The sequence below is a fragment of the Antechinus flavipes genome, chromosome 3, assembly GCF_016432865.1.
Source record: "Antechinus flavipes isolate AdamAnt ecotype Samford, QLD, Australia chromosome 3, AdamAnt_v2, whole genome shotgun sequence".
Classification (NCBI taxonomy): domain Eukaryota; kingdom Metazoa; phylum Chordata; class Mammalia; order Dasyuromorphia; family Dasyuridae; genus Antechinus; species Antechinus flavipes.
Genome location: NC_067400.1, coordinates 303,511,065 through 303,538,908, shown reverse-complemented (window position 1 = coordinate 303,538,908; position 27,844 = coordinate 303,511,065). Strand labels below are relative to the sequence as shown.

Sequence of the window (27,844 nt, the reverse complement as noted above, 5' to 3'; positions counted from 1 at the left end):
ATTGTACATTTAGACATTTTACAATTATATTCTGATATGTCTCTCTGGAAGTACAATATTCCAGCCTTTAGCAATCTAGGACCTTCCTCTGCTTCAGTAGACCCTTCTAATAAGCACAAAAGATGAAATGCAGTCTTCTGAGACAGAATGGGTCTTAGATCATATCAAGCCACATGTGTAATCCACAACTAGGATAGTCTACACAGTTATCTTGCATGTTATGTTTATCTGCAACAATATATTCACAATATCAATGATTCTTGATTGCTTCTTTCCCAAGATTGTATTTTTTTAAAGTTTGCAATTTTAGTCCTGATTCTGAGACATACTTTATTTTTGAAGCATTGCTATTTTCTTTTTCTGAAAGGTTATGCTTAATGATTTCAACATGAAGAACCTGGGAGTCCTACAACCCCAGGCTATCAACCTCGGTTGATAGCACTTAAAATTCAACATTTAGTTGGAGATTAAGTTAATCTATAGGTCCACACCTTCAATTTTAAGATGGTGATGTTAGTAGCAGGTTTTGTTTAATTTCTGTCTTCTAGATTTTTATTAAAATTTTCAATGCATTTCAAAAAAAGGCAAATTTTGAACCTTACTTTTAAACCTTCTTGGGACTTTCCTTTTCCTTCATACTCTCAAATATTTTGCTTGATTATCTTTGACGAAGACTTCCCAGAATTCCTATTCCAGAAATCATATCTTGTTGTGCATTTTTTCCCTTATAGTTATTTATTTATTTTTTTGGAGACAGGGATAATTTCTTCCCTAGCTATATCTAGAAATTATTTCCTAAGGAATATTTCAAGGCAGCTTTGGTTATTTAAAATACACACATACACACACACACACAAATTTTCTTACATTCATTATTTTGCTTCTTACCATCAAATACCTAAAAGACCATAGTAAATAACAAATAGCAAGTAAACCCATATCTATATCCAAGTGAAACAAAAAACAGAAATTGGAGTTCTACAGATTTAGACAAGTGGAAGAATGGATTAGTGTAAACAAGCTCTTCAGCTCAAATTGAAGTAAGATCTCAGCTCAGATAAAGGGGAAATGATTTCACCTAGGGGAGAACCACTGCCACAAGTTTCTTGAATTACAAGTAGTAAATGACAAAGAACATGATGGGGCCAGCTCACATAAATGTCTGAGACATCAAAGGCTCCAGGTCACCATTCAAAACTCTGTCTCTCAACTGCCCTCCTGGAGTTCCACTTTCCATATAAATCTCTTGATGTCTCTGCAATAAACTGAAATATAATCACTATAGAGGTAGACAGTAACATCCTCATCAGCCAAACAAGAGTTAAGGCTCCCTTTCTTAAAATGTCACTCAGTCCATAGTTATCCCTCAGCAGCAAAACCACTCAGCTTTTGGCACAAATGGTATTACATTAATGTATACATCTGTAGTTAACTAAACCAATAAACTAAGGAGAACTGGAGCAGCTAGATGGCACAGTGGACAAAGCAGTGGTCCTGAAGTCAGGAGGACCTGAGTTCAAATCCAACTTCAGACACTTAATACTTCCTAGCTGCGTGACCCTGGGCAAAGTCACTTAAGCCAATTGCCTCAGGAAAAAAAAAAATTAAGACAGTATTTATTTTGAAATAAGAATTTTCTGAACATTTAAATATGAAAATATTATCTGAAATACTTATGATAAAAAGATAAACCCAACACTACAGAGAAACAATATTACTGGGCAGAAGAAAAAAGTTCTATAATTAAAACGATGTACACACTATGCTGGCAACAATATCATTTTTATAATATTCCTGTTTTCAGCTTAAATAATATGATTCTGAATAAAAGAATTTTCATGTCTTTAAAAAATAAAATCAATGTATTTTTCTATATATCATTTAAAATCAAAGCTTAGGTTTCAAATGAAAGCATTTAGAACCAATTTTACAACTGGAACATATAAATATTTTTAGTTAAGATTTAATGATACCATTACAAATATAAAATGTTGATACTTCTTTCATTTCATATGAAATTGAGAATAGAGATCTTTTCTATCCTCATATTTAGCAATAAAGTGCTACCCCTTATTCACACCAAAATGTATCTATAATCTATATTTTTCTCATCATTTTCTTGACTAACATCTTAGCATTTATTAATCCTTTACAAATATATTACAAAAATATAGGTGGATGTTTTGCCTTATTGCCTCCCAGCTGCCTAATTCAATTCCTAAAACAAACTCCTTTAAAAAAACAAAATAACAATTCCCTTTTAACATTTGTCCAAAACTCTACAACAGTTTTCCAATACTTAATACGTACAAACTTCTTATAAGACCAACCTTCTAGACACTCAACCTTTCTTGTCTTATTGTTCTTTCCTAAAATGTTTCCTTTGAGGTTAGGCTAATCTCTAAACCATGTATGTTTATTCCTGCTCTTAGCTTTTGTTTGTGTATAGGCAGTATAAATATTGAGATCTAAGTTTTCCATTAATTTCTTTCCTTAATGAAAAAAAAATCCTTTTATTTTAAATCGTTTTGGTAAATAAATTTAGAACACTATGTTTAATCTGTGACTGAGAGCTAAAAAAGATCAGAGAAGATATTTACCAACTTCATCATTTCACAAATCTGAAAATTAGCCTCGAAAGATTTGGCAACTTACTCTACATTTATATATATACATATTTGTGTACATACACACACACACACACACACACACACACACACACACACACACTTGCGTGCGCATTTTTATATAGTTACTAAGCAAGCATCAAAGCCAGGACATGCACTCAGATCCTCTGATTCCAGGATCCAGTGTTCTTTGAACTTCATTATAATGAATATGTGAGCTATAAACAATATTATACACATTACTCTCCTGATACTTCCTCAAGTATTTGCATCTAGGATCTCTGGACTAGGCTTTAAGATAAGTGGCAACATCCTTGTATCTTTTATACTCTCCCCAATTTCATACACTCCCCAAAAACATAGTGGTGGACACAGTAGATATTGAAAGGAAGATCATACAAAATCAAAGTGATAGACAATCACCAAAATTTTTCAAAACTCTTGAATGGATGTATTAAATTCAATTGCTGATGTGATTTCTTGGAAGCTTTCAACAAATAGCTACATAGGAAACATTTAAATTTTAAATTGCAGACAACTGAAACATATACAAAAAGGATTCCTACTAATGCACTATTCTAGCAGTGATTTTCAAAAAAATCTATTCTAAAAAGCCAATTTTATCATGAGTAATCAAATTAGGCTCAGAAAAAATTGGTTTATTTGCTGTAGCATAATTATGGCTTCAGAAAAAAAAAATTAACAAGTTAAAGTATCAGAAAAATAAATTTCTATTGTTAAAATTTAAAGTGGAAATATATAAACTGAATTATAGTATTTTGGACTAAAATATTTAATTAGTTTCATATGTAAGGAGTTAGGGAAACCAGGACATAGAGAATTTGTCACAGCAAAACAGCTGACTCAAATACTCATCTCTATGTATTAGGAATTAAAAAGTAAAACCATAATCAGAAATACTAATTTGTTAGTCTATTGCCACTAGCCATTAAGTATAGTTGAAAGGTCAAATGACATGTTAAGAGATAAATCACATTGTCAAAAATGTTCATTTTAATTAAATCCTCCCAATAAAAATAAGCCCTTAGAAAAGTGAAAGTGTTTTTTTGGATGATTTATATAAGAGAAATATTCAAGGTTATTTAACAAATATATTAGTAAATAACAAGCAAATTTTATTAGCAGAAAACTAGAATTCAACATAAAATATTAGAAATTTGGGAATGCAGTCTGTAAGGAGGGTTGTACTTGTTATTAGTAAGAAAATATCAGTATTACTTCACTACATAACTTGTTACTTTTCAAAACCTCATTAGAGGCATCATTTCACACATTTTGCTAATTGTTTTGAACAGGTTGCATTGTTTTCATCTATTAGACAAAGATCATACAGCTTTAGGAGTATCAAAAATTGAAACAAAATAAAACCTATGTAAAAAAAAAAAGTGTTCTTTGGCCAAAAAAAAAAAAAAAAAAACAAAAAACAAAAAAAAACCTATTTCACTCAATGATTGCTTTCTGCATTTATTTTCTATGGCCCTTACAGGGGAACATCCATAGTCTACATTATCATCTATCATTATTCCTATTTATTGTTGTGAAAAAAAGATACAAGCAATTCATTATTTCTTTTCCTTTACTTCTGAAAATCTGTAATTTCTCCTTAACTTAAAGACTTTCTCCCCATATTTAAGTTTATCTTGTCATCTGTTAATAAAATTGTACTATATATACAGCATTTGCTAAACAAATTATATAATTCTCCCCAGACTTAACTCCATCAAAGTAGTTACCTAAAAAAATAAGAAAGGCCTAATAATCTTTACCCCTTCAAAAAAAATGGAAAAGGGAAAAAGCTTACTGATTTCTCTACAGTGTTTTCCTGAAATTAATTCAAAAAGGCAAAAAGTATTCAAAACATGTTAGAGAAAAGAATAAGATCATAAAAAAGGAACTATAAAACTAAGATTTTTTTCCTAAAATTAACTACAGGGACAGTTTTCTAGTATTCTAGTATTTTTACACAATTTAAGATTAATAGTTGGGTACATCACTTATATTCAAAAATTAATTTAAAAAATGTTTATTTCACACAACTATTCATGTTTACAATCAGTTCTCTATTTACAGCAAACATACATAATGTAAGAAACAATACTGCAATGCTTTTGAAAGTTAACACGAGTATCATCAGTCTGAAGTTAAATTCTGAAACTTTGTAAAGCTTACCAAATTATTTAAATTGGTAAAGAATACACCGAATATAGCAAATACTCAAAGGTCTGAATATTACAAAACTCTTAAATTTATAGAAGGCGCAAAATATCCCACGTGAAAAAGTGAGTTCACAATATGTAATTAATTTTTCTAGGACAACAAGCTATCTTTCAAAGATAATAGAGTAAATTTTAATCTTTGAACATCTGAAATATAGTTTTATAAATACATTACACATTTCTTAAGAGTTACTCCCAAGATGAGAATTATATACAGTATCTGGTTTGTAATTATTCTAAATATGAAACTTTGGTCAAATAAGAAGCCAACATGTATCTCTTAACTGATAAAAAAAAAAAAATTCAGATCTAATTTTTTTTGGTAGTCAAAACACCAATACTGACAATTTAAGCATGGAGCCACAAATTTTCCCTTCAAAAAACTTACTTCAATCACAGTGTATTGTCTATTTTTAAAATACAGATACTATATTTGTGGTAAAGTTCTCTAAATTCTACAGATCATCTTGAGGTGCTTTTGCCACTTCAAAAAAAATACATATTTGCAAAACTGTGTAACTTTTATAATGTTCCAAATTATTTTTCTAGTGATTTGAATTTGCATTATGTTTATTAGTACTAAATTTTCTAAAAGAATCTTTCAATGACAGGCATTAATAAACTATTACATATCTATCTTCAATCTGATATTATATACTTGCAGTATTTTATTGAGGGAATTATCCCACCAAAAAAAAAGTTATGATTTTAAAGTCAAAGTAACTATTTCATACATATTCATCATCTTGTTTTTAGGTATTAATCATCATAAAATCTTTTCAAAAGAACCTCTTTTACATAGCCATAACTTTTTTGTTCACAGTTTGCATTAAGCCTTATTCAGCATAACCTCAGGAAATACCTCTATACCTCTTTTTTTTTTTCAATCACAAGATTATTTATCGACAACTCCCATTATCCCATTAGTGTCACAGTTAAAAAAAAAAGCCAAAGAAAATTCCAGATATTACCTTATCCGTTAAATCACAAAATAATTTCTTTGGACAACATAACAGGTAAACCACTGTGGTAATTCCAGTTCTTCACTGTAGAAACATTTAAATTTTAATCATTTTATGAAAAAAATCAATATTTAAAGATTTGGATAGCCCGCTGTCAAATATACATACTTCAGGAAAAGGAAATACTAATGTTGACTTTAAATTAAAAACCCAACAATTTTCAAACACTGATCTAAAAGCATACAGGAAAAAAAAGTTTTAGAAAAATATTTTGACAAACTAAGTTAATTAAATATGGAATGATCTTCTAATCTACAATTTACTGACTACAAACAATCCAAATATTGCTAAGTTTGGGATCCTTGAGAATTCAGTATTTTTTTCATCTCTGACTAAAGCCAACCTTAAATGATTAGAAAGAAGTCTAAACAATATTGCAAAATACACAAAATCTTTTAACTCCAAATATATTTTTCTTATTTGCATATTATAACCAAATCTTGTCTACACCTCATAATTCCACCTGCACTAGAATTGACATTCTATCATAGATTACTCCTCTATAAGAAGATATTTTGGAAAGAGCTAAGAAGCAAAAGATAGCTTTGATACTTATTGTACCATACATATCCAATGTTAATATTACCACGATTTTTCCCTCTCCAGAAATTAAAATATATGCAAAATTATTTAAGATTTTCTATTCTTTATAGCTCTTTATATGTCTTAAAAGCCAACTATGAAGGGTAATGAATAAAATTACACAAAATCTTATTTAGTTAACTAATCCCCATTTATTTAGTCAACTAATGGTTTCAGTGCAAAGTATCTTTAAAAGTGTACCTGACTATTGTCATAATGACAAGAGATATTCATTCCTTTTCAGTTAACCTTAGAAAATATTTTTAAAAGGGAAAATGGTTCACCAGGCTGTATGTTTTTGAATACATAAAACAAAAATTTGAACAAATCTGAGTCAATTTTCATGTACTGTCATTTGATGGTGAAAACCTTTGAGATCAAGAGGTATATGTTTAACAAAGTTGAGAAAATAGTCTTAAGTAAACATTTAATACACAATGCCAAAGTAGTTGCTTTTTTTTTAATTTTTGTACCAAAACAAATTATACATTTAATTTTAAGTTAACATTTTTCTTCTTACCTGTGCCACAGACCAATAAAGTACTCTGCATTAAAATTCAAATCTTGAGACAGTAGTACAGCATTGAAAAAAAAATATAAAGCAGCTCAGATACATTTAACCTAGATTTTACATTTCCATTTGTCAAGTTAGAATATAAAAAGCCTGAAAATCAACTCCAAAAAGCTTATTCTTCCTTCAAGAAAAAGTATGAACAATCTGAAAATGATCAACTAAAATGAATGAAATATTGTACAGAGTCACTTTCATTTAGTGGTTGCTAAACATACCACTCCCTCCTGGAAATTACTGAACCATCTACATGTGAAACTAAGTCATCTTCGTTGTCATCATAACTTTCATCACCAACAAACTTCATTCCCATTTTTATATCTTCATAATAATCCATTGGTCTTTCAAACCTGTTCAGATTGTCTACATTGTTCCACTGAGATTTTTCAGGTTCTTCTAAGTAGTCTTTAGATATTAGATTGTTAACTGGATGTTTATTTTCTTTTTTTACACTGTCAGGATAAGAATCAAGCTCATCTTGATGAAGAACATCAATTTGCGATTCTTTTTGCATATCTGATGGTGGAATGTAGTTTTTTGCAAAGTAGTCACCACGGAACGTCCGTCTTCTCCTATAGAAGAATATTCCAACCAAGACACTTACAAGTATCAGGAAGAGAGCCCCACCCACTGCACCACCGATGATGGTGCCAATTGTGCCATCCTTAATTGTTGCCAAAGTTGATAATGGGAAAGGCAATTTTTTAGGTGGAGCATTTACATCTTCAAATTCAACTGTTGAGAAACGCCATTGAACTGTAGGTGGTAGGGTGGTAGTAGTAGGAGGATCTAATGGAAACAGCAAAGATAGACAAAGACACAGAAAGGCAAAGAATGTCAATGCAAGCTAAATCAGTAGCAAGTTGAAAAGAAGGTACAGTTGATGGATATATATTTATATACATATATAGTAAAAAATAGTTTTTCATTCTTAATTTGATAAGAATAAGATGCCATATTACTACATTTGTCCAATACACTTAAAAATTAAAAGACTGATATCTGATCAGTAATCATTGGTGCATCACAAACAAATTAAAGAAATTATATATGGTATAACTCCTTAAACTACAATAATAAAGATTACATTGTCAAGAATTGGGAACCAGGAAGAAGGAACTATTTGCTTAGTTACATAAATTACGTTCCTGGAAAAAGTTTCTATGTAATTAAGACTTAAGAAAATTAGAATCAAAATAATTTAATTTCTCAGCCAGTGGCAGAGAAGAATAGAATGGAAAAAAAAAACCCAACAATTTTTGGTGGTTTTATTTTGTGTTAAGACTAAAAAAGAGAAAAATTTAGATTTAAATTTTACATCAAAAGCATATCTTTAAAGAATGAAAAACTATACATTCTTGATAAGTGGGCAGAGTAAGCTAACCATTTTAATTATTCTCTCAAAAATATTTTTCTTAAGTGAATAGACTGTCCAAATTTTGGAAACCAAAGGAGTATCAAATATAGATCATCAGTAAGTTTGAAAATAAAGAATATCACATTCTCACTTGTTTTAATGAACAGACCACACCATGAGAAAAAGACATCTTAAGTATTTTAGGCAACTAAAATAATTCCAACACTATCTTTAAGAAAGAGATTCTTTCATAATGTGTGGAATTAACATGAATAGGAATGGATAATATTTTAGAGAGAACATTCTAATAATGCTAAAACATTAGATGCAAATGATCCTGAATATTGCTACTACATTACCATGTAAATGTCCATTAACATTAAGAAATACTAAATATGAGTAGTGAAAAATAAACATTGGTTAATTATCAATTAAAGTGGTATTTTTAGGACACTTTCCACAAATTATGTTTTTTAGAAGAAGCTACATGTTACAAAGGTTTAAATTCCCTATAAAGAGTAGATGACCCAAATGATATAATTTTGTAGTTTAGATTAGAATTTGTAATGAATTGGCATTGAAAAACTTTTTTAAAAATGTTAGAACACACTACATCTACATTGGGAAATTATTCTAATGTTATATAAGCTGTAGAAAAATACTTACTGAGGCCAGTTTCATCATGGAATGCCGTATGTACAGAATATGGTGAGAATTTAGCAGGTACAGCATAAATACTGTTGAACATATAATACTAACTAGCTTCCTATAAGTTTAAACATATACAGGACTGTAATTCCATCAAGCATAGCAAAAAGATGAGTATTAGTTTGTATAGTGTTAATAAATAAAACAGGAGTTTTAAATCTGTAGGAAGATACAGTAGGGAGGATGTAAAATATTATTATTGACACCTAATCTCAATTAATTTCAATTAATTCTTTATTAATTATAAATTAAATTAAAATTAGTAATTGAGAATTCTTTAAATTAAGATTTACTAACTATAAACAATCCAAACATTGCTAAGTTTGGGATCCTTGAGAATTAAAATAATTAATTATTTTTCTATTAAATTCAGTTAAGTTCAGTTTGAAGAGAAAAAGTATAGGAATCATAATAAAAAGTATAAATTATTCACAAAACCTAATTTAATAGAATCAGCACTTTATAAAATGAGGCAAAGGATAAAATGATTTTTCCTAAAGTGTTCTATTTTGGGGAGGGGGAAATTTATGTACGAAGTAGCAATATGTGTCTTTGAGAAAAATGTGTATGTGTAATTCATTAAAAAAAAAGATTTAGAATTATTAAGACAAAAAGAACCATGAATCAATTATAGTCAGATTTTCTGAAATCAAGTATTTTTTTCATCTTTTAATTTATTCAACTTATAGATCTTTATAGTCTTTTTTGAAGATCTTTTTTTCCAGAGAAAGATTGAAGTGCTTATTATTGATATTTCACTTTAATATTTATCAAATCTGTATTTCTTCCTAATCTTTTAAAAAGAAATTTGATTTATTTAAAATTAGAAATAAGAAAATTTTTAGAAACTGGTTATAAATTTTAAATCAGATTTTTTTTTTCTTAGTGGTGTACAAATATTGTGTATGTTTAATTAACTAGAGTCTCAAAAAACACAGTAGATTCCATCTCCTCTCTGGATTAACTGGACCTAAACAATCCTTTTCTATTTATAATTCATTTCCCCCCAAAAATACAGGATATATTCTAAGGTTTACTGATTTTCTTTCTTTTTTTAATGAGAAAATTATAAGTCAAGACAGATTCAAAATGAATCTAAGCATAATACTGTAGAAGAAATACTATAGAATTGCTTTTAATGTCAAAAGTCAGTAAGAGATATCTATTCAGACACTTGGAACAAACACATTCAACAATGCAAACACACCTTGTCAAGGAGAATAGAATAAAGAGGAAAAGAAGCTCTTCTTTTGCTAAAAAATCTATCTTCATTGCTAAATGGGTAGTTACTAACTTTTAGAAAAAGAGATTCAATTCAAATGAATAGATCAGTAATTCAATTTCACTGTATTTCTGCAACATAGATGTTACAATAAAAGGTAAAAATAAACTTAACAATATAATGATCAATGGAATGAAGAACATGCTGTTATCTATATCTCTACAAGATTACATGAAGAGAGAACAAGAATCACTGCAATGATTCATCTGTTCATAATGCAATCAAGGACTTGGACAGACATGGTTAAAATAAAATTACAAATGGAAAACATAAATTAATGACTAAATTCCCAGAACCACAAACACCTAAGTAGAAACTCACAAAAAATTTTTCTCACTCTAGGCATAAAATACAATAAACTAGTTTTATTTATGGAGGGAAAGGTGAGGTTAAATGTGGACTCAAAGTTCTGCATAACAAATGATCTGTAAGAAAGTGATTTAGAAATTCTAAAAGGGCAAGGGAATTGCACAAGATCTAATTCAATTTCATATGCCATTTTAGTTGTTATAAAGTAAACAACTACGTCAAGAGGTTACATTCTCACTCCACTCGGTATATCCGCAAGAAGAAAAAAGATTTTGGAAAGACAGAAGACAAAACAGAAATATTTACTGGGAAACTAAAGAGAATCTAAAACTCTATAAGAGTTAGATGAAAATGTAGAAGACACATAAAACCACTTCCCACAAAATTCTAGGAATAAAGTCTTTAATAGAAATATCCCTAAACAATACTTATCAACAATCTGAAAATATCTATTATTGAAGAGCTAATTAACTATACCATCAGACTCTCATTTTGGAATGTCTATTTCATGAAAAGTTCTTCACTATATTTGGGGAAGGGAGGGAGCAAGATGGGAAGAGAGAAACGTGCTTATAATTTTTATCTGCTGTTCTATCCCACATTTGGAAGTCATATACAACAGAAGTCTACTTTTCTTTCTGTTAAAACATTCTTCCAGTACATGCACAATCCTCAATTCCTCCAAATGATCTTCACATGGCAGTTTTTAGATCTTTCATCATCTTGGTAAAGCTCCTCTAGACAAAACCCAATGTGTCAAGATCCCATCCCACATGGTTATTCCAGAATAGTAGAACAATTTCTTCCCTTTTTCTAGACAGTATGCTTTTAATGATGAAAACCTCAGATTAAAAGGAAATACAGAAATGTATACAGGATAGAATCCTGGCTTTGGAATCAGGAAAAGCTGGATTCAAGTCCTGACTCTGACAAGATACCAGTAGTGTCAATCAATTACAACCCCAGTGCTTCCAAGAAACTCTCTTAAACCATAAAATACTACAGAATTGCTGATTTGCGTTAGTGAAAGAAATTTTGATAATGAAGGTTCCTTAAAATCAACAAAGATAAATTTTGTATTTGGTTCTCCAACTCACTCCCACAACTCTCCAAAAAGGAAAATGTCTTATTTAACAAAAACCCTCATCTCACAAGGAAGCTTTTGCAACAGCCTGCTGGTAGGTCTCCCTGCTTCAAGTTTCTCCCTTTTCTGGTCCATCCTCCACTCCAGGAGCGAAATGATCTTCTGTAAAATATTAAGTCTGACTACATCACCCCTACTCCAGTAGCTCTCTCTTGCCTCCAGGATCAAATATACAATGGAGGGAATGGTAGAATCATAAGAGAACTTGTAAAACTTTTAATCCAGCTCTCTGTTGGGATGACTGTATAACTGCTCAAAAATATGAAATAAATGGACTTTAGACTACTGGAAGATTTCTGAAACTGGCAAATCTCTGAAATTGCTTCAGATGACTAGATAATTCATGCAAGATATACAATGTCCTCTATTTTTTTCAATTGGCCTTCTAGGGAAATGTTCACTGTACAAAGGATAAAGGCAGGCAAGCAATTAGGTCTCTGGTTCTGAAGGAAAATCTTAGGGGAAAAAAATTTTAAAAATTAGATTTTTCATTTTATATACTGGAAAAAAATTTAGATCATGTCCTGTTACAAATGAAAATTTCTATAAAATGGAGCACTACAAGTGGTATTTAATACAATACAATCTATTAAGATGAAGCATCTTATATACTTCCTTGTAGTTTTTTTTTCAATGAGATGGGAATTACATTCTATTTCATCCAAATTATGACAAATAACATTTTTTTCTTAATGTGTAGATTTAGACCTGTGTTTTCATTAGTCCATAGCTTTCCAGATATATAAACTCCCACTATTGATGGAGATACAAACACAAATCTCCTTTTTAACTTATGCTCTTAGTGTATTACTGTATTTTTCTGACTCCAAGGCTAGTTCTCTAGCCTACTTAATACATTTTGGGAAAAAAAAAAAAAAAAAAAAAAAGTGAAGTCCAAGAGAAGTGTTGCTGTGGATTTCTACTTGAACTTCTTAATAACAAATACTCAATTTCAAATGAAGACTAAGACCATAAAATATCAAAATAATCAAATTTAATCTTTAGTTATTCTTACTGGGATAGCTCCATGTGAAATGAATTCTGTTGTATGTATATGGGAATATTAGTAAAATCATTCTACACTGATACAGAGTGGTACAGACATAATGCAGAATTCTTGCAGACTAACAATTGAATATAAGCTCTAGAAAGTCCAAATACAATAGAAAATTTCAAGGTATAGCTCCAAAATTATATAAAATTATATGTTTACATAAAGCTGATATTGAGTCATGATATGACGCTTTTGATAATTATACTGACAGATATAAATACAATTTCAAAAAGATAAGACAATATAGATAATGTCAATGTGACAAAATAATTTTAAAAATTGAGAAATATTAAATTATAAAAATGATGAATTAAAAAATATAGTCTGGAAACAAAATAAAAATAATACCACATCTAAAAATCTACCTTACCAGTACAAAACAACCACATTGTATCACATAAAATTATAACTTGTTCCTTATATCAATGCCTTTGGTCAAAATATTTAGCCAGTGACTGATACTACTTTATAGATACCACCACAAAACAACTTTTTAGAAGTTATTTGTAATTATATGAAGGGTCTCAAAGTCGTACACCTTAGCATAAATTTTAAAAGCTATAACCAACCATATATTCCAAATTCTCTCATAACAAAACATAGCCAGAATATTTAACTGGAATTTTTATGACAAAAATTAATTTGGAAACTGAGAACAGAAAAATATTATAATTTTACCAAAAACTATTCTTAATTTGAACCATTTGGAAGGGTCTTGATCTGTATAATAGTCACTATTTCCATTCAAAACAAACAAGATATCAAAAAGTAGGTCATTTGTTTACTAAATAAGGCAAATGTAGAACTTTTCTTCCTAATCAGTATGTTATCAGTCTTGATCAATAGGACTGAAAATTCCAAACAAATATAGGGGCAAGAAAACTGTTTAGTTAGTAGAGGAACAAACCACTTATTTTAAATAAGAATATTTTAATAAATACATTTGTTTTCTCAAAATTCTTTAACCAAAGAACCTCAATAATAATGCCAAAAATAAAAATCCAAAAAGGATCTTTATTTAACCCTAAATAATACCATTAGGACATTTGATAAAATAATTTAAAAGAGTTAAATGTAGGGAAATGGTAACTCACCTAATATGTAGATGATTTTTTGGGCACTTCGTTGGCCAAGGGAATTTGTAACTTTACAGATATAAACCCCGGAGTAATTGTAAGTTAGTGGATTGATAAAATACAGAGTATTCTCTGAAGTCTCTAAACCGTCAGGCCACTGTCCATCCAATCTGAAAGATGTTCAAAGATATGAAAGACATTCCTAGGATGCACTAATACCCATTTATTTAAGATTCAAAACATTGTTATTTGAAAAACAGCACAAGGTGTATTGTATAGAAAGATGGCTTGAGTTCGAGTCTCCACCCTGATGCATGCAGACATGCTGGTGGTATAACCTCTAGACAAGTCACTTTTTTTCTCTGGTTATGCAACAAAATATCTAAGACTACTGTTTGTAAAAGAAGTATGTAGTTTGTTTGTTTTTTAATTTTTCCAGAGGTCCCCTAAACCAGTGAAATCACATTTCAGATCCAAAACACATTTTAAAGTAATATTAACAAAGGAAATTTTGTTACTTAAATATTTTTATTACAGTATAAATATTTCCCCAATTTATCTTAATTCCAGTTTCTTACTTCTGTTAATCATTTATTTGCTCTATATATATATATATATATATATTTTTTTTTTTTGCATTTTCTCTCCCCAATTAGAATGCAAGCCCCTTAAGGGCATGTGACAGGCACTTAATAAATGTTTATTAATTTCAACTATAAAGGAAAATCATCCTAAACAAATAGCAGTTTTACAATTCAGTAGTAATAATAATTTATTTAACAAGGATCATTAACATTTTTTTTCCTCTTGAAATGTAAGTCTATTTAGAAGTTAAGTTAAAATATCAGAAACCCAGAGTGGGGAAAAAAGTGTTCTGAGGAACTTTAAATAATGTTTCAACTTTTCTTCTTCACTTTGCACTTAGTAGATGTTTTAATAGTTGAATTGTTTAGGTGACTATATATTTAAGATATCAATAAAATTAGAATGTATCTTGGTTATATGTGCATTCAAAGAAATTAACTCAACTAAGAACCTTCTAGAATGCGGAAAGCACTAAGCTAGGACTAGAAAATAAAAAAGCCAAAACAGAAAAGCTCCAGCTTTTGAGTAGTTTACATGGTCCCTAGAGAACTAAAATAAGTACTTAGAAAAAATTCAAGGTAATCTGAAGGGGAAGAGAAGAAAAACATTTTGTGGATTAATCAGGGAAGGCTTCAATGAGGAAGCAACCTGGTTAGAACCCTGAGAAGTAGAGAACAAAGGGAAGGTAGGAATACATGAAAGCTAGGACAAAGAAGGCATAACAGCCCAGGAGAATAAAGTAAAACTAGAGAAGAACCTCATAAGCAGATGTGATTGGTCTGAAATGTGCTCTCAAGTGTTCCTATTTTTCTTTATTGATATCAGGAGTCACCCAAGCTTTTTTAGCAAGGAAAGAACACAACTAAGATGTATACCTAAGAACAATTTTCTGAATGACTCTGTCATAGACTAACCCCTCTCAGCATCAGCAGAATACAAGGGAAATGATGTTAGATTCAGAAGCCTCAGCCCAAATCCTGGTTCTATGGTCTGAGCTCAGACACCACTTAATCTCTTTGAATCTCAGTTCATCGTTGGTAAAACAAGGAGAACAAGATGGCACTTTCTAGATAGCACTACTAGCTAGAGCCCTTTAAGGCACCTCTCAGCTCTAAATCTAAAATCCTATTACATGCTGCAAAATCTCCTTAAGCTATCTCCTCTACTCTCTTCTCTCTCACATACCAGACTAATAGCTTACTGGTGAAAAAATAAAGTCTACTCATCAGGAGCAATTTTTTTCTCTAATAACCATCGTTCAACACCATCCATCCTAATTTATTTTCCCCCTAGTCTCAGAAAAAGGACATTTCTTGTCACCCGCCATGGTCTCCTCTAGCAGCCTGCCCTGGGATCACTTCTTTACCTTTTTTAATCAGACCATGTGTTCTCTATCCATTCCAAGAATCAATGATCCAGTTCTAATAGTCTCACCTATAATAACTGAAGTTTTAGAGATACCAATTACAAAAAAATGGAAAATGAAAAGGACATAAGGTACTGCCATCTATGCTTTTCAAAATATATTTTAAAGAAATTTTTCTCCTTTAAAGTTTAAAATATTCTTGTTACCTGCTCCATTTAGACTGTGAAGGTGGTGGATTTGCATCTGCATTACATTTGAGATTAACATTCATTCTTCCAACAAACCAATTTCCGTCATACCCTGTGACTGAAACTTCAGGGGCATCTATAAAATATAAATATACATGACCAATGAAGAGCATAATATATAATCTGAAATAAGTTATACAATGCAAATATACAGATAACGCATATCAGTTATGAACGATTTTATTTTGTCTTATTTATTTCAGACTTAAGTACAACTAACATTCTAATTTTATGAATAACACTGAAATAAGTCAATCTGAAAAAAAATTCAAGAACCAAACTCTTACCAAGAGGAAAACAAAAGGAAGATTTAAGAATTCAAAATACAACAGATGGTGATGGTAGTAGTACTAGTAATATTATATGACATTTACTTAGTGCTTTAAAATTTACAACATAATTCAACTATTGAATGACTTGATTCTCACAGAAATCTTGTGAAAAACCGATGGTATTATTTTGTGCATTTTACAGTTAAGAAAGCTAAAGATCAAGAGCATAAAAAAACTGGTTTAGAGTAATACTACTTAGCAAGTTATCAGAGGTAGATTTGAACCTGTATCTTCTTCACTATTCAGCATTATGTGGTGAGACTCTTTGGAGGCACATATAAATCACACATAAGACTTTTTAAAAGATATAACTAAAATACAAAAGAAACCAGTTTTCAACAGCCTATTGCAAAATCTTTTTGTGAAGAACTGTTTTTTTTTTTTCCTCTCTCCTTTCCCCCTGCCCTGCCCCTCCCTCTCTCCTTCCTTCTGTGTGGAAGAGAAAGGAGATGAAACTAAACAATATCTATGGGAGGAAGACCAGATTCAAGATACTATGGGTTTATGGAATCATGGGAATTGCTAAAAAAGAAAAGGCCTATGAAGAGCAATTGTCTTTGGGGGGGGGGGGGGTAGATATTATCAAAGATTCACTGTTTGCCTCACAAAGAAAGTTATAGTGTTACATATTAAATGGAAATGTAATATGATAAAATTGTTCACCCACCCTGCAAAAACAGAAAGAATAAAAGCACATTGTTCAATTCAAAGCTGGTTAAAAATAATGATGATAATTATAATGATGATCATGATGATATCTCATTTTAAAGATGTAAGAAATAAAAGATGCTGAATGAAAAATTAAGTTAGAGAAGTACAATACTTAATTTTTGTAACACTTAATTTTTAGTAAGCACTCCTGTATCATTAAAATCTTTTCCTTAAAATAGTATTATATATTAAATACCTACATTCTATATGAAGGGAGATACCTTCCCCAAGATTTTTGTTTATTTAAAAAACAACACACAACACAACAAACAAACAAACAAAAAATTACTATTCAGGGGAGGAGGGAGGAAGGGGAAAAAAAAAAAAAATCAAACAATAGCACCACCTCAATTCCAAGACAACATAATCTACAATTGCGAATTTAATTATTATAAAGAGGTAACATGGAATATTCCTAATTTTAGGACTGAATGTGAGAAAGAAAATATGAGTATTTTATTATATATACTACCAAAAAAGTTTCTATTTATGCTTACAGAAGAGAAAATTGTAGGTGGATAAAAAGATACTAAAAAAGTATCTAAGAATGGGTCCTGTAATATATGAGTTTAATAAAAAGTTAAGAAATTTTGAGGGCTATGCAGACAAAAAATAAGATTCAATTATGTGTTCTCCGTGTATCTTTTCAGAATTGAAATTAGGTGGAGTTAAAGGAAAAAAAGGTCATAAAATGGGTGTCATACCTGCATATAATGCTCACATTTAGCAATAAATGAGGAAAATGGATCTCTGAAGCAGTTACAAATTGATTTCATTTATCAATGGCCACTCTTACTAGGCAGTCAATAAACATTTACTAAGTACTAAGTGTCAGGTACTGAGCTAAGAGTTGGAAATACAAACAGTCAAAAGTCAGCGCCTCCCATCAAGCTTAAAATCTAAAAAGGAATCTAATGAGCAGAAAAATATAACTATATCTATCTAAATATATATAAAGAAACTATATACAAGAGAAATAGAAAGTAACTAAAGTTATGGGGAAGTAGAATTGAGGATTGGGAAAGGTTTCTATAGAAGCTAGGATTTTAATTGGGACCTAAAGGAAGTCAGGAAGCAAAATTGAGGAAAGAAAACATTCTAGGCATAGGAGACAGCCAAAAACAATTTCCAGAGCTTTAAGATAGAGTGCCTCAATCATGAGGGAAAGAGTAAGGCTAAGAAAGGAATGATTTTCAAGGGCTTTGAACACCAAGTAGGATTCTGAATTAGGGAGCCAATAGTTGGTTTTGTTGTTACACAAGGTTTTTGGGGGTGGGGGGGAAGGAATTAATTGGCCCCAAAGCACTTTAGCAGGTTGAATGTAGGATAGAATGGATCAGGAGACACTTGAGGCAGGCAGACTAGGCAATATTTCAGACATGAGATGAAAAGGGACTACACTATGGTGGTGGTGTATAGAGATGCCACCAAGGTGAAATGAAGCCCAGGCAAAAGATTAATTGGAGGGAGGAGGTGGAAAGAAATGGTGAGAAGTCAAAGAAAACTCCTGGTTTGTGAGCCTGAAGGACTGGAAGCATAGTGGTGACCACCACAGTCATAGGGAAAGCAGGAGGGAGACGTTAATGAGTTTTACTCTGGACTTAATGAGTTTAAGATGTTTATAGAACATCTACCCTAGAAATATTTGAAAGGCAAGTGGAGATTTGAGACTGGAGGTCAGTGGAGAGACTAGTATATAGTAGATTTTGGAATCATCAACAGATTGATAATGAAATCCATGGAAGCTGATGAGATCACAAAATGAACAATAGAGGGAGAAAAGAAGATTATCAAACAATCAAGTTGGATGTCTGGGTACAAATTTGAATTGGATATCAGGATCTGAGGGAAGTGAAAATAGGGTTGAATCTGATCATAGATATTTCAATGTCATATGAGAGGTCAGAAGAAAAGATGGTTTGGACAATAAAAATTTAAAATTTTTTATTTAACTAATATCATTCCAGAAAAGTCAGTTGAAAATTTAAAAAATTAAGCAGGATCAAAATATCACAGACTCACATATTTAAAGGTACAATCCCTTAAATGAAACTCAAGCAGATTAAGGGACTTGGGTCAAAGGCACAAATACACAAAACAGCAGAATCAATATCTGAATTTAGGTCCCTTGACGGAGTCCTATAACTCTTTTCACCATTCTGAGGGCTTCTCAGATCGAAGCTTCAAACAAGAAAATTATGATACATATGAAACAATGTTTTCCAATTTATTTTTATAAATGTAATTTGGGTTAATTTTAGCAAAACAGAAAAAGCACTTTTGAGACTCAGGAGCTAGTGACTTATCCATGGTCCCAAGAAAGAGGAAGTATGTGTATTTACCCCTGAACTTAATTTTAATGCGTTCAAAAGTTTCACCTTCACTTGTCAGTGGGTACACAACAATCTCATTCTTATTATCACCAGACTAAAAGGATTATTTCTGATAAATTAACTTAAGAGCCAGAGAGATCACCCCCAAATATATTTTCATGAAAACCAAATAAAAAAATAGGAAAAGGAAATCTTTTTCATTTCTTCAATAATTTATTTTTTTCTTAATACTTTGAAAATCTAAACAAATAACTAAAGTTAGAATTTCAGAGTTTGACCAAAACTGAGAGATTATTTAGTCCTTCCATCTCATTTTGTAGAGGAAGAAACGGCAGACCTGAAAAGACACAGGGGTTTCAAAGTTTAGTCCTCGAGAATGAAGAAGAAAATCAACAAGAGGAAAAAAATTCACCTACCAAATCCTATACTCTATAGTTTCTTTCCATATAACGATTTTGTCATTTTTATTTTGGAATCCAAACCGAAACATAAGACAAGTTCAAACAGAGCAAGAAGGCAAGGACAGAGTATACCAAAAATTCCAATATGTGTGTATGTAGACGCACACACACATATAAACCATATTTTAATTCACTACCTACCTAGATTTTTATTTGTCACTGAATATAGGTGGAGGGTATAGATACTCTTATTTTAAAACTTATCCTTCATTCTGATATTCACAAGTCTTATCATATAGGTCACAAGTATAACAATTCCCATAGCTAACTTTTCATTTCTTTTAATTAATATCACCAGAATAACCACCTTCAAAACAATAAAAAACAATTTTCTGATGATACATAATTTACAGTAGGATATGAAAGAAATTAGAATTTATAACTAAATTCTAAGTATAAAGTGATAGATTTGTTTACAGTGAAGTCTCTTTACAATACTCGGCTAAAAGAATTTCATAAAAAGGTGATTTAATTTTGGACCACAACTCAGGTCCATTAGCTCTATACAGATGTAATTATGAAATTGTTTTTCATCACATAAACCTATTGTAAGATTATAAAGTCAGGGTGTAAAATATTAAGTGTTCAAAGAAAAGGCAGCCTCAATTTTTAGTAAAATTTATGAAAATTTAAATAAGCTTATATACAGTAATAAGCACAAAGTATGCACTGAAATAATTACTAACGGATGAACTAATAAAAGACAAAATGATACTTGTTTATTATCAATATGAAAATTTTCAAAATGTAATCTATCTGAGCCCTCTTTTAAATTCAATGTTTAGTGAGTAAAAAATAAAAGTTCATGGAAGGGTTTATGTAAAAAATGTCAAAGGATAAAACAAATCCTAGAAAAAATTTTAAGTCAGCAAAATGTTTTAATTATATGTAGCATATATATAGAAAACTTTTTAAATGTTCTAGATGATGTTCAAGAAATGTCTGAATGTAAAGTGAGTGATGGTTTATAAAATATACATATTACTTACACTGTATATCCAGCATAAAAGAATATCGAATTTCCTTTTCTAATGCAGGATGCTTCACAACACAAGTAATACGTCTTCCTCGGGCAAATTTGGTTGGTATAAGTTTATATTGGCTTACGATTGTCACAGTCTCATTTGGAAAAGAAGTTACAGTGGATTCCATTTCACCAAGATCACCTTCCCAAGAAATCTGTGCAACTGGTTTTCCGGTGGCTGCTGTACAAATGGCTGCTACTGTTTCATTTCCACCATCAATTAAAGGGTATGGTCCTTTTTTTAAGCTCACGGTGGGTTCAACTGTTTAAATTTAGAAAAAAAAAAGTGTTAAGTTTGAAGATAAATGTTTTTTCAAACAAAACCAAGCAGTCCTAATATGTGTGGTTTATGATTCACCTAATATCATTCTTGGGCTGGTAGATTTTAAGGCAGTGCCAACTGTCAGCTTTGTAGATGAATTTCCATTTTATCACTTAAAGGAGATTGGAAATAAATCCTGCCATAAGTCCTGGTTTCAAATGCATTCACACCAGGATTTGCTGACTCTAAAAAATAGGTACATTTTAATTTAGGTATTCATTTCCTGAAAGCTGACTACAAATGAAATTTTATGAATTTCGAAATCACTATAATCACTATAAATATTTCAGTTTATCAAAAGTGTGTAACTTCACTAGCTTCAAGATCAACAAACATCACAATTTCTCTATATAACTGCGTATAGGAGATCTTTTCAAAGGGTACTTTATCCAAAAAGTTTGTTATCCTATAGTCAGGTTGGTTCTTGGGTAACCTATGTAGTCCATTAGCAGGATTACAACTGAAGTCTTTCCAGATCAGAGGAGTATGTTCTGCTGTGCTCAAATTCCATTGGTATAGCCTTTAAAAACCTAAGATCAATTTCTCACTGTGCTATGATGGTAAAGTAAAATTTTATGACAGTGTCATTATTAAACTGACGCTATATTCATATAGGGAAAAATTGGTTTTAACATGCAATGGAAATCATACTTAGGAATGTAGTAATCTTTTAAAATCAAAGTGATTTTATTTTTAAAATACATAGTGACTATACAATTCTTTAAAGCCATAACAAATATAATAAGTATTTTCTAATCCCTTAAATTAATTTCTACTTCTAAGTATAGAAGGCAAGCCTTTTAAACTCCCAAATATTATTTCACTTAAATACCCCAGATGAAAGCTATGCTGGCTACAATAACATTAAGTATCTTTTATAAATTATGTGATAAATAAGGTATGAAATACTAAAAAAGATATCATTTTTGTAATTTAACAAATAGGCATTTCTATATAATAGTTTTCCTTTAAAGGAGACATACTTAGATAGTAATATGTCAACTCATTAATTAAATAAATTAAATAAGAATCAAATTACAAAAACAGTACCTGTCAATTTAAAAAGGAAAATATTATTTACTTTCCACATTTTTTCTAAGATGTGTTATGATGTTCACTGAGACATATGTGAAACCATCCTCACTTCCAGAGGGTCTTAGACTCTTCAGAAAAGTGTGTATTTTATACTAATCTCCCAAAATCTGAGTCTAAACATACCCATTGGCGAATTAAGAAACAGGCACCTTAATGACAGTTTGAAGACATTACCAGTCTAAAATTTATATCACTCCTTTGAATTTTTTAACTTAAAATTTATTTTATTTTCTATTTGGTAGATCAACTTAACTTCCCTCCCTCTTTTTTACACAATTACTCCTAAATATAAAAAGTATTCCAAGTGTAAAAAAACTATGTATAGGGGCACAGAGAGTACATAGAGCACTAGCCCTGAAGTCAGGAGGACCTGCGTTCAAATCTGGTCTCAGACATTTACTACATCCTAGCTATATGACCCTGGGCAAGTTACTTAACTCCAATTGCCTCAGCAAAAAAATAAATAAATAATGTATTATGGTTAACAATTTCTTCCAAATTACTTTCAATTTTCAAGACTGTAATAACAAGCAGAGAGGGATCCAACATATAGCTGCTCATCCTCAAGTTTATTCCAAGGAGATTTCCCAGAGTCCTCATTATTACTAAGCAGTAATGAAGCCTATCATCCTATTTACTGAGTAGGGATGTAGGGAGAGGTTGTCTTGAATAATTGTCAGAAGGCACTAGACTAGACTTGGAGTTAGAGTTTGCAGGTGAAAAGAACTTAAAGCAGAGCCTATGCCCACTAGCTGCCTCTACAGTAGTAGTAGAAGGCCTGTGAAGAACTAGTTGTGGAAGCACAGATAGATGCCATCTGTTGAGAGAAGAAATTCACTGCACCTAACCTGCTGAGAAACAGTACTAAGACTAGATAAAGCAGGAAGGCTGCTTTGTGAATGACAAGGCAAAGGCTGATCTATATAGCAATCCTATTAAGTCTAAATTCCCACAGTATATATAGTCTTTTCTAAGCAGATAAAACAGAATCCTTTTTGAAAAACTACTGAAATAAAAACCTAAGCAGAATCAAAGTTTCTAGAAGCTAACAGACTATCCCCCATTTCTGGTTTGTTTTTTTTAATCCAGTGCTTTGAATACAGAATTGTAAGATCATAGATTTTCCAAAGGAAGGACGACCTTAGAGGTCATTTACTCCAAATTCCTCACTTCATAAATAAGAATGCTGAGACTCTTTGCAGTAAAATGATATCCCAGGTCCTACAGGTAGTACCATATGCAGGATTTAAAACCCTTTCTTCTAACACCAAATCTAATCTCTCTACTGCACTACTGCAATATTTCACAGGCACTTTAATTACCATTTACCAAGGTGACTATAATTTTTGTATAGACAATGCTTTTCATACCATCTCATGAGAGAACCATTTTTATTTGTGTGCTCATCATGCATTAACAAATAAAAATTTGTTTTATGTTGTAATTTCTTAAGAGCATAATACTCACATGCATATAGCTTGCATTACAGAACATCTAGAATAATTACATAACAATTTATTAATTCTAATTATAACTGTTAGAAAAATAATGGAGTAGGAGAAAATGTAAATAAAAATTATTATTTTCATATCTTGAGCATTCTTAATTTTATTTTTAAAGAAAGGAACTACTTACTAAGAATATATCACTATTTTAAAGACGGTGAATCAAGTAAACATTCTACAGTCAATTTTAACATATACTTGATCTCACTTTTTCGTTCCCTTTTCCTTTAGATGACATTAAGTTACAATTCTCTCTCTCTCTTCCCCCCTTTCCTGTCCCCTCATTCCTATTCAACCAGGATAACTTCCTCTAAACTGAAAATTTTGTTTTATATCCTGCCACCTCCATGAAATCTTTACTAATTTTTAAAAAACCTGACAACCAGAATTCCTCTGTTCCTTTCACAAAAAGAAAAGCACCTTTTCATCCAACTCACCATTTTTATCCCTAACCTCTATCTCCCTTCAGCTGGCAAGTGCTTTTCGTGAAGCAGAAGAGTGAAAGGAAAAGTTTTGTCTTCACTAATCTTTTCTTTTGAGAAAATTCTTTAAAACCTCTTATCTGAATAGGAATCATTTTTAAGATTTAATTACAGTAGCACAAAGAAAAAAAGCTACTTTTTATGTAAGTCCTTTAGTTAAATATTATCCAAAAACTACATCCAGCCAAATTTACAATTAGTGATTAGTTGAGAGAGCACCTGAAGTTACAAAAATCAAAATGTTCAATTATATGCCATCTTTTCTTGGAACATGCCTTTTTTCTATATCTTATATAGTGGTCAAAATAATTTCTACCAGTTTATTTAGACTACACACTTGTTTTTCATTAATTTGAATTTTGTTTCATTTTTAAATCATGCTCACAATAACTAGACCACTGGTAATGATTTTGAAGATAATGTTCCTCTAGGATCCTGTTTCTGTTTCTTCCTTTTTATTTTCATTGTTTTCAAGTTGAAGGCTCATCACTCTTGCAATAGTCTCCCATGAAAACAGATTTATTACCATATTAATGTCAGCATTTTTTGTGTGTACATTGATTGGGAAATTGCTTCAAAAAATCCTCCCACATAAGAATGCCATGAAAAATTATTGTAAAATAAAAACTAACAATTATGAGAATCATGTAAAGATCTATATGAATAAACTGTAGATCTCTGTATGAAAAAACTGTAGTCCCCAAGGAGGAGGAAGAGAAATAGAGAGAATATTGTGCATCTGGTCAAGATAATTATAATAGATGCGTCTGCTTAATTATTGTTCTTTCTCAGAGCCTTCAATCTGATACAGGGAAGTATGTGAAACAAAAATGAGATGAAAACATCAATATTCTCAAGACTTCTTGAGATTAGGGACTACTTATTTACAGCCTCAGTTTGTTCATCTATTAAAAATATCATACCGAATAGTTCTAATATTTTTCTGAACTCATAGCTTTTTTCATAACACATGTAAAACATATACATATTACACACACCACATACACATATAATGTTTCTTGCACTGTTTAACTTTTCACCTATTTTTTATATTAACCATACTAAGTTCCTTCAGAACTTCTTTATATTTATGAGCTCTATTCAGCACCAAGACATTCATTTAAAAAAAATACATCTGAAACCTAAAGATCTATATTGAAAAAGTTAGCTAAAATATCCACAAGTTCCTAATTTATTTAAATTACACTCACAGTATAACAGTATAAAGCAGGGGAGGATATATCTATAATTGTTCATAATATAGAAAAAAAATCTCTTATAAAGGCCATCAGTTCAAAGAAAACTAGCTGAGATATCCAATCTACTCTGCTCTAATAAATGCTTTTTTGCTCTATTAAATGCAGTTAAAGTATTCTGCAGCTATGTGAGAATATGAATGCCCATATACCAAAGAAATGATTAGTATTTTAATGCATTATATATTTATTGTTATGACACCTTCAGAAATTTCATTGTAGTGAATATACTTGTATTACTTTGTGTCCTCTGGTCAATCTATACTATAGCCCAGTTTTCCTAATTTTTAAGATTTGAAAATGTTTCCCTTTATCAGAAATGATGGCAATGGTGGAAAAAAAAGTATAAGATAAATAGTTATCACAAATGCTAGATGAGGTATATTGCTATTATTTATAGGTGGCAATCACTCCCCTTTTCTGCCCTTTGCTGGGGATGTCTCAGGCATGAACATGCTCATTCTCATTCTCTCCCTCTCTTCTTTCCCTCTCTCAGAGCTCTAGTCTCCAAACCCTTGGCTCCAATGCCCTTTCTCTGGCTCCTTTGTAAGTCTACTCCCCCATTCTAAAAATCTAGATCTTTGCATGTGTGGTTCTCTACTTTCAACAGAAGGTAAGCTCCTCATGCTGTTGCTTTTGTTTTTGTATTCATATGGTCTTACATAGAGAGTAGTAACTTAAATGCATGTTGAATTTAAATGAATCCAAGTACAAAGTCAAATTTTAAAAGCTTCAAATTTATAGGGCCATTACAAAGACACACAAAGAGTCTTTAATAAATTCTCTGATTAGTTCTCCTATAAATCTCAATATTTACAACTTAGATGCTTGTATTTGTAAAGGTGTCTGAGACAGAAGGATCACAACCATCCTAATAAATAGTGACTCCAAAAAGGGATTGGAGAATTTCCTCAAGAATTAATGGTTTCTGCTTGCCATCTAGGGGAGGGAGTGGAGGGAGGGAGGGAAAAAAAATCGGAACAGAAACGAGTGTCAATATAAAGTAATTATTAAATAAAAATTAAAAAAAAATTTTGGAAAACAATTTGCAATAATCAAAAAAAATAAATAAATATGGTTTCTGGAAAAAAAAAAAAAGAATTAATGGTTTCACCTCACTAAAGACTTGTCAGATGGAATGAGATTTGTTAGAAGTTTAGACTATATGATCTGAAATCCCTCCCAATATTCTGGGACTGCTATTAATGATTCAGTTATAACAAGAATCAACCATGAAGCTAAGGGTACTATGAAACAATTGATCATAGCAAGGGATTTATTTGTACTCTTCAAACACTGGAGAGGATTTCATTTCCACTGTCAAGATCATCTTATCATTATTAGAAAGGAACTTTTTTCCCTTGACCAGGGGTAATATGTCATGTTTGGTTTTTTTTTTCCCCATTCATTTTTGTTCAAACAGATAACAGTGACACATTCCCCAGTTTGAATTTACCCAAATTCCTCCATGTTACTTGTATAAATATTTCCAAAACATCCTAAAAGCAAGCAGCAGGATCTATATCTACTGTTATTTACCTAAAAGAAAAGGGAACTAGAAAAAAATAGGAAAATACCTCTAGTGACAAATATGTAAGTAATTACCTGAATTGGTGGTCCCAGCTACAATTCTGGTTGAGAGCTCATTGTTAATGATCTTAAATGAGTTGAAGCTAAACAAGAACAAGACTGGGGAGTAGCAGTGGGGTTGCAGTAAGCAGTGATCAAACAGTAGTAGTTGTTACTGCTGTTACAACAAGTCACCAATTTGTCCTCCAGGATAGCACAATTACATTAAAAGTCAACTTTTCTATCCCAATTATTTCACTACTTCATTACTTTCATTGCTGAGTATCTCAGATATAAAACTGAATCTTTTTTTTTTTTAAATTTAGGAATTTCAAACTCAATTCTAAAAAAAAGATAATGGATTTAAAAGAATACAGAAAGCTAAAAATAAAGTGAAAACTAAAGCTCTGAGAAAGGTAGTCAAAGACTATTATTTGAAAACTTTAAAAAAAAACCCATATTTTTTAGTTTTCAATGCCTATTAACTGAATGATTGCCAGTTATATAGTTAATGGTGAGCCAAATGTCTAATCAGTCCTCCCAAAGAACAATTTATTTAATTCTCAAGAAAGCTTTCTTATAACTG

At 30.9% G+C, this 27,844-nt stretch overlaps 1 protein-coding gene across 2 annotated transcripts in view; it reads right to left on the bottom strand.

Moving 5' to 3' along the window:
• NECTIN3 (nectin cell adhesion molecule 3) overlaps positions 1 to 27,844 on the bottom strand; it is a 193,132-nt gene that overhangs the window by 128,225 nt on the left and 37,063 nt on the right. The window contains exons 3-6 of one of the 2 annotated variants that reach the window (XM_051985258.1): positions 20,995 to 21,291; positions 16,127 to 16,244; positions 13,988 to 14,139; positions 4,656 to 7,828 (exon numbers count right to left, since the gene is read on the bottom strand). In XM_051985258.1, the coding sequence (XP_051841218.1) occupies positions 7,248 to 7,828; positions 13,988 to 14,139; positions 16,127 to 16,244; positions 20,995 to 21,291 (1,148 nt within the window). In that variant the 3' untranslated portion in view covers positions 4,656 to 7,247. Of the gene's footprint in view, positions 1 to 4,655; positions 7,829 to 13,987; positions 14,140 to 16,126; positions 16,245 to 20,994; positions 21,292 to 27,844 lie in introns of those variants that run through there. The other variant, XM_051985259.1, reaches the window with a different exon arrangement.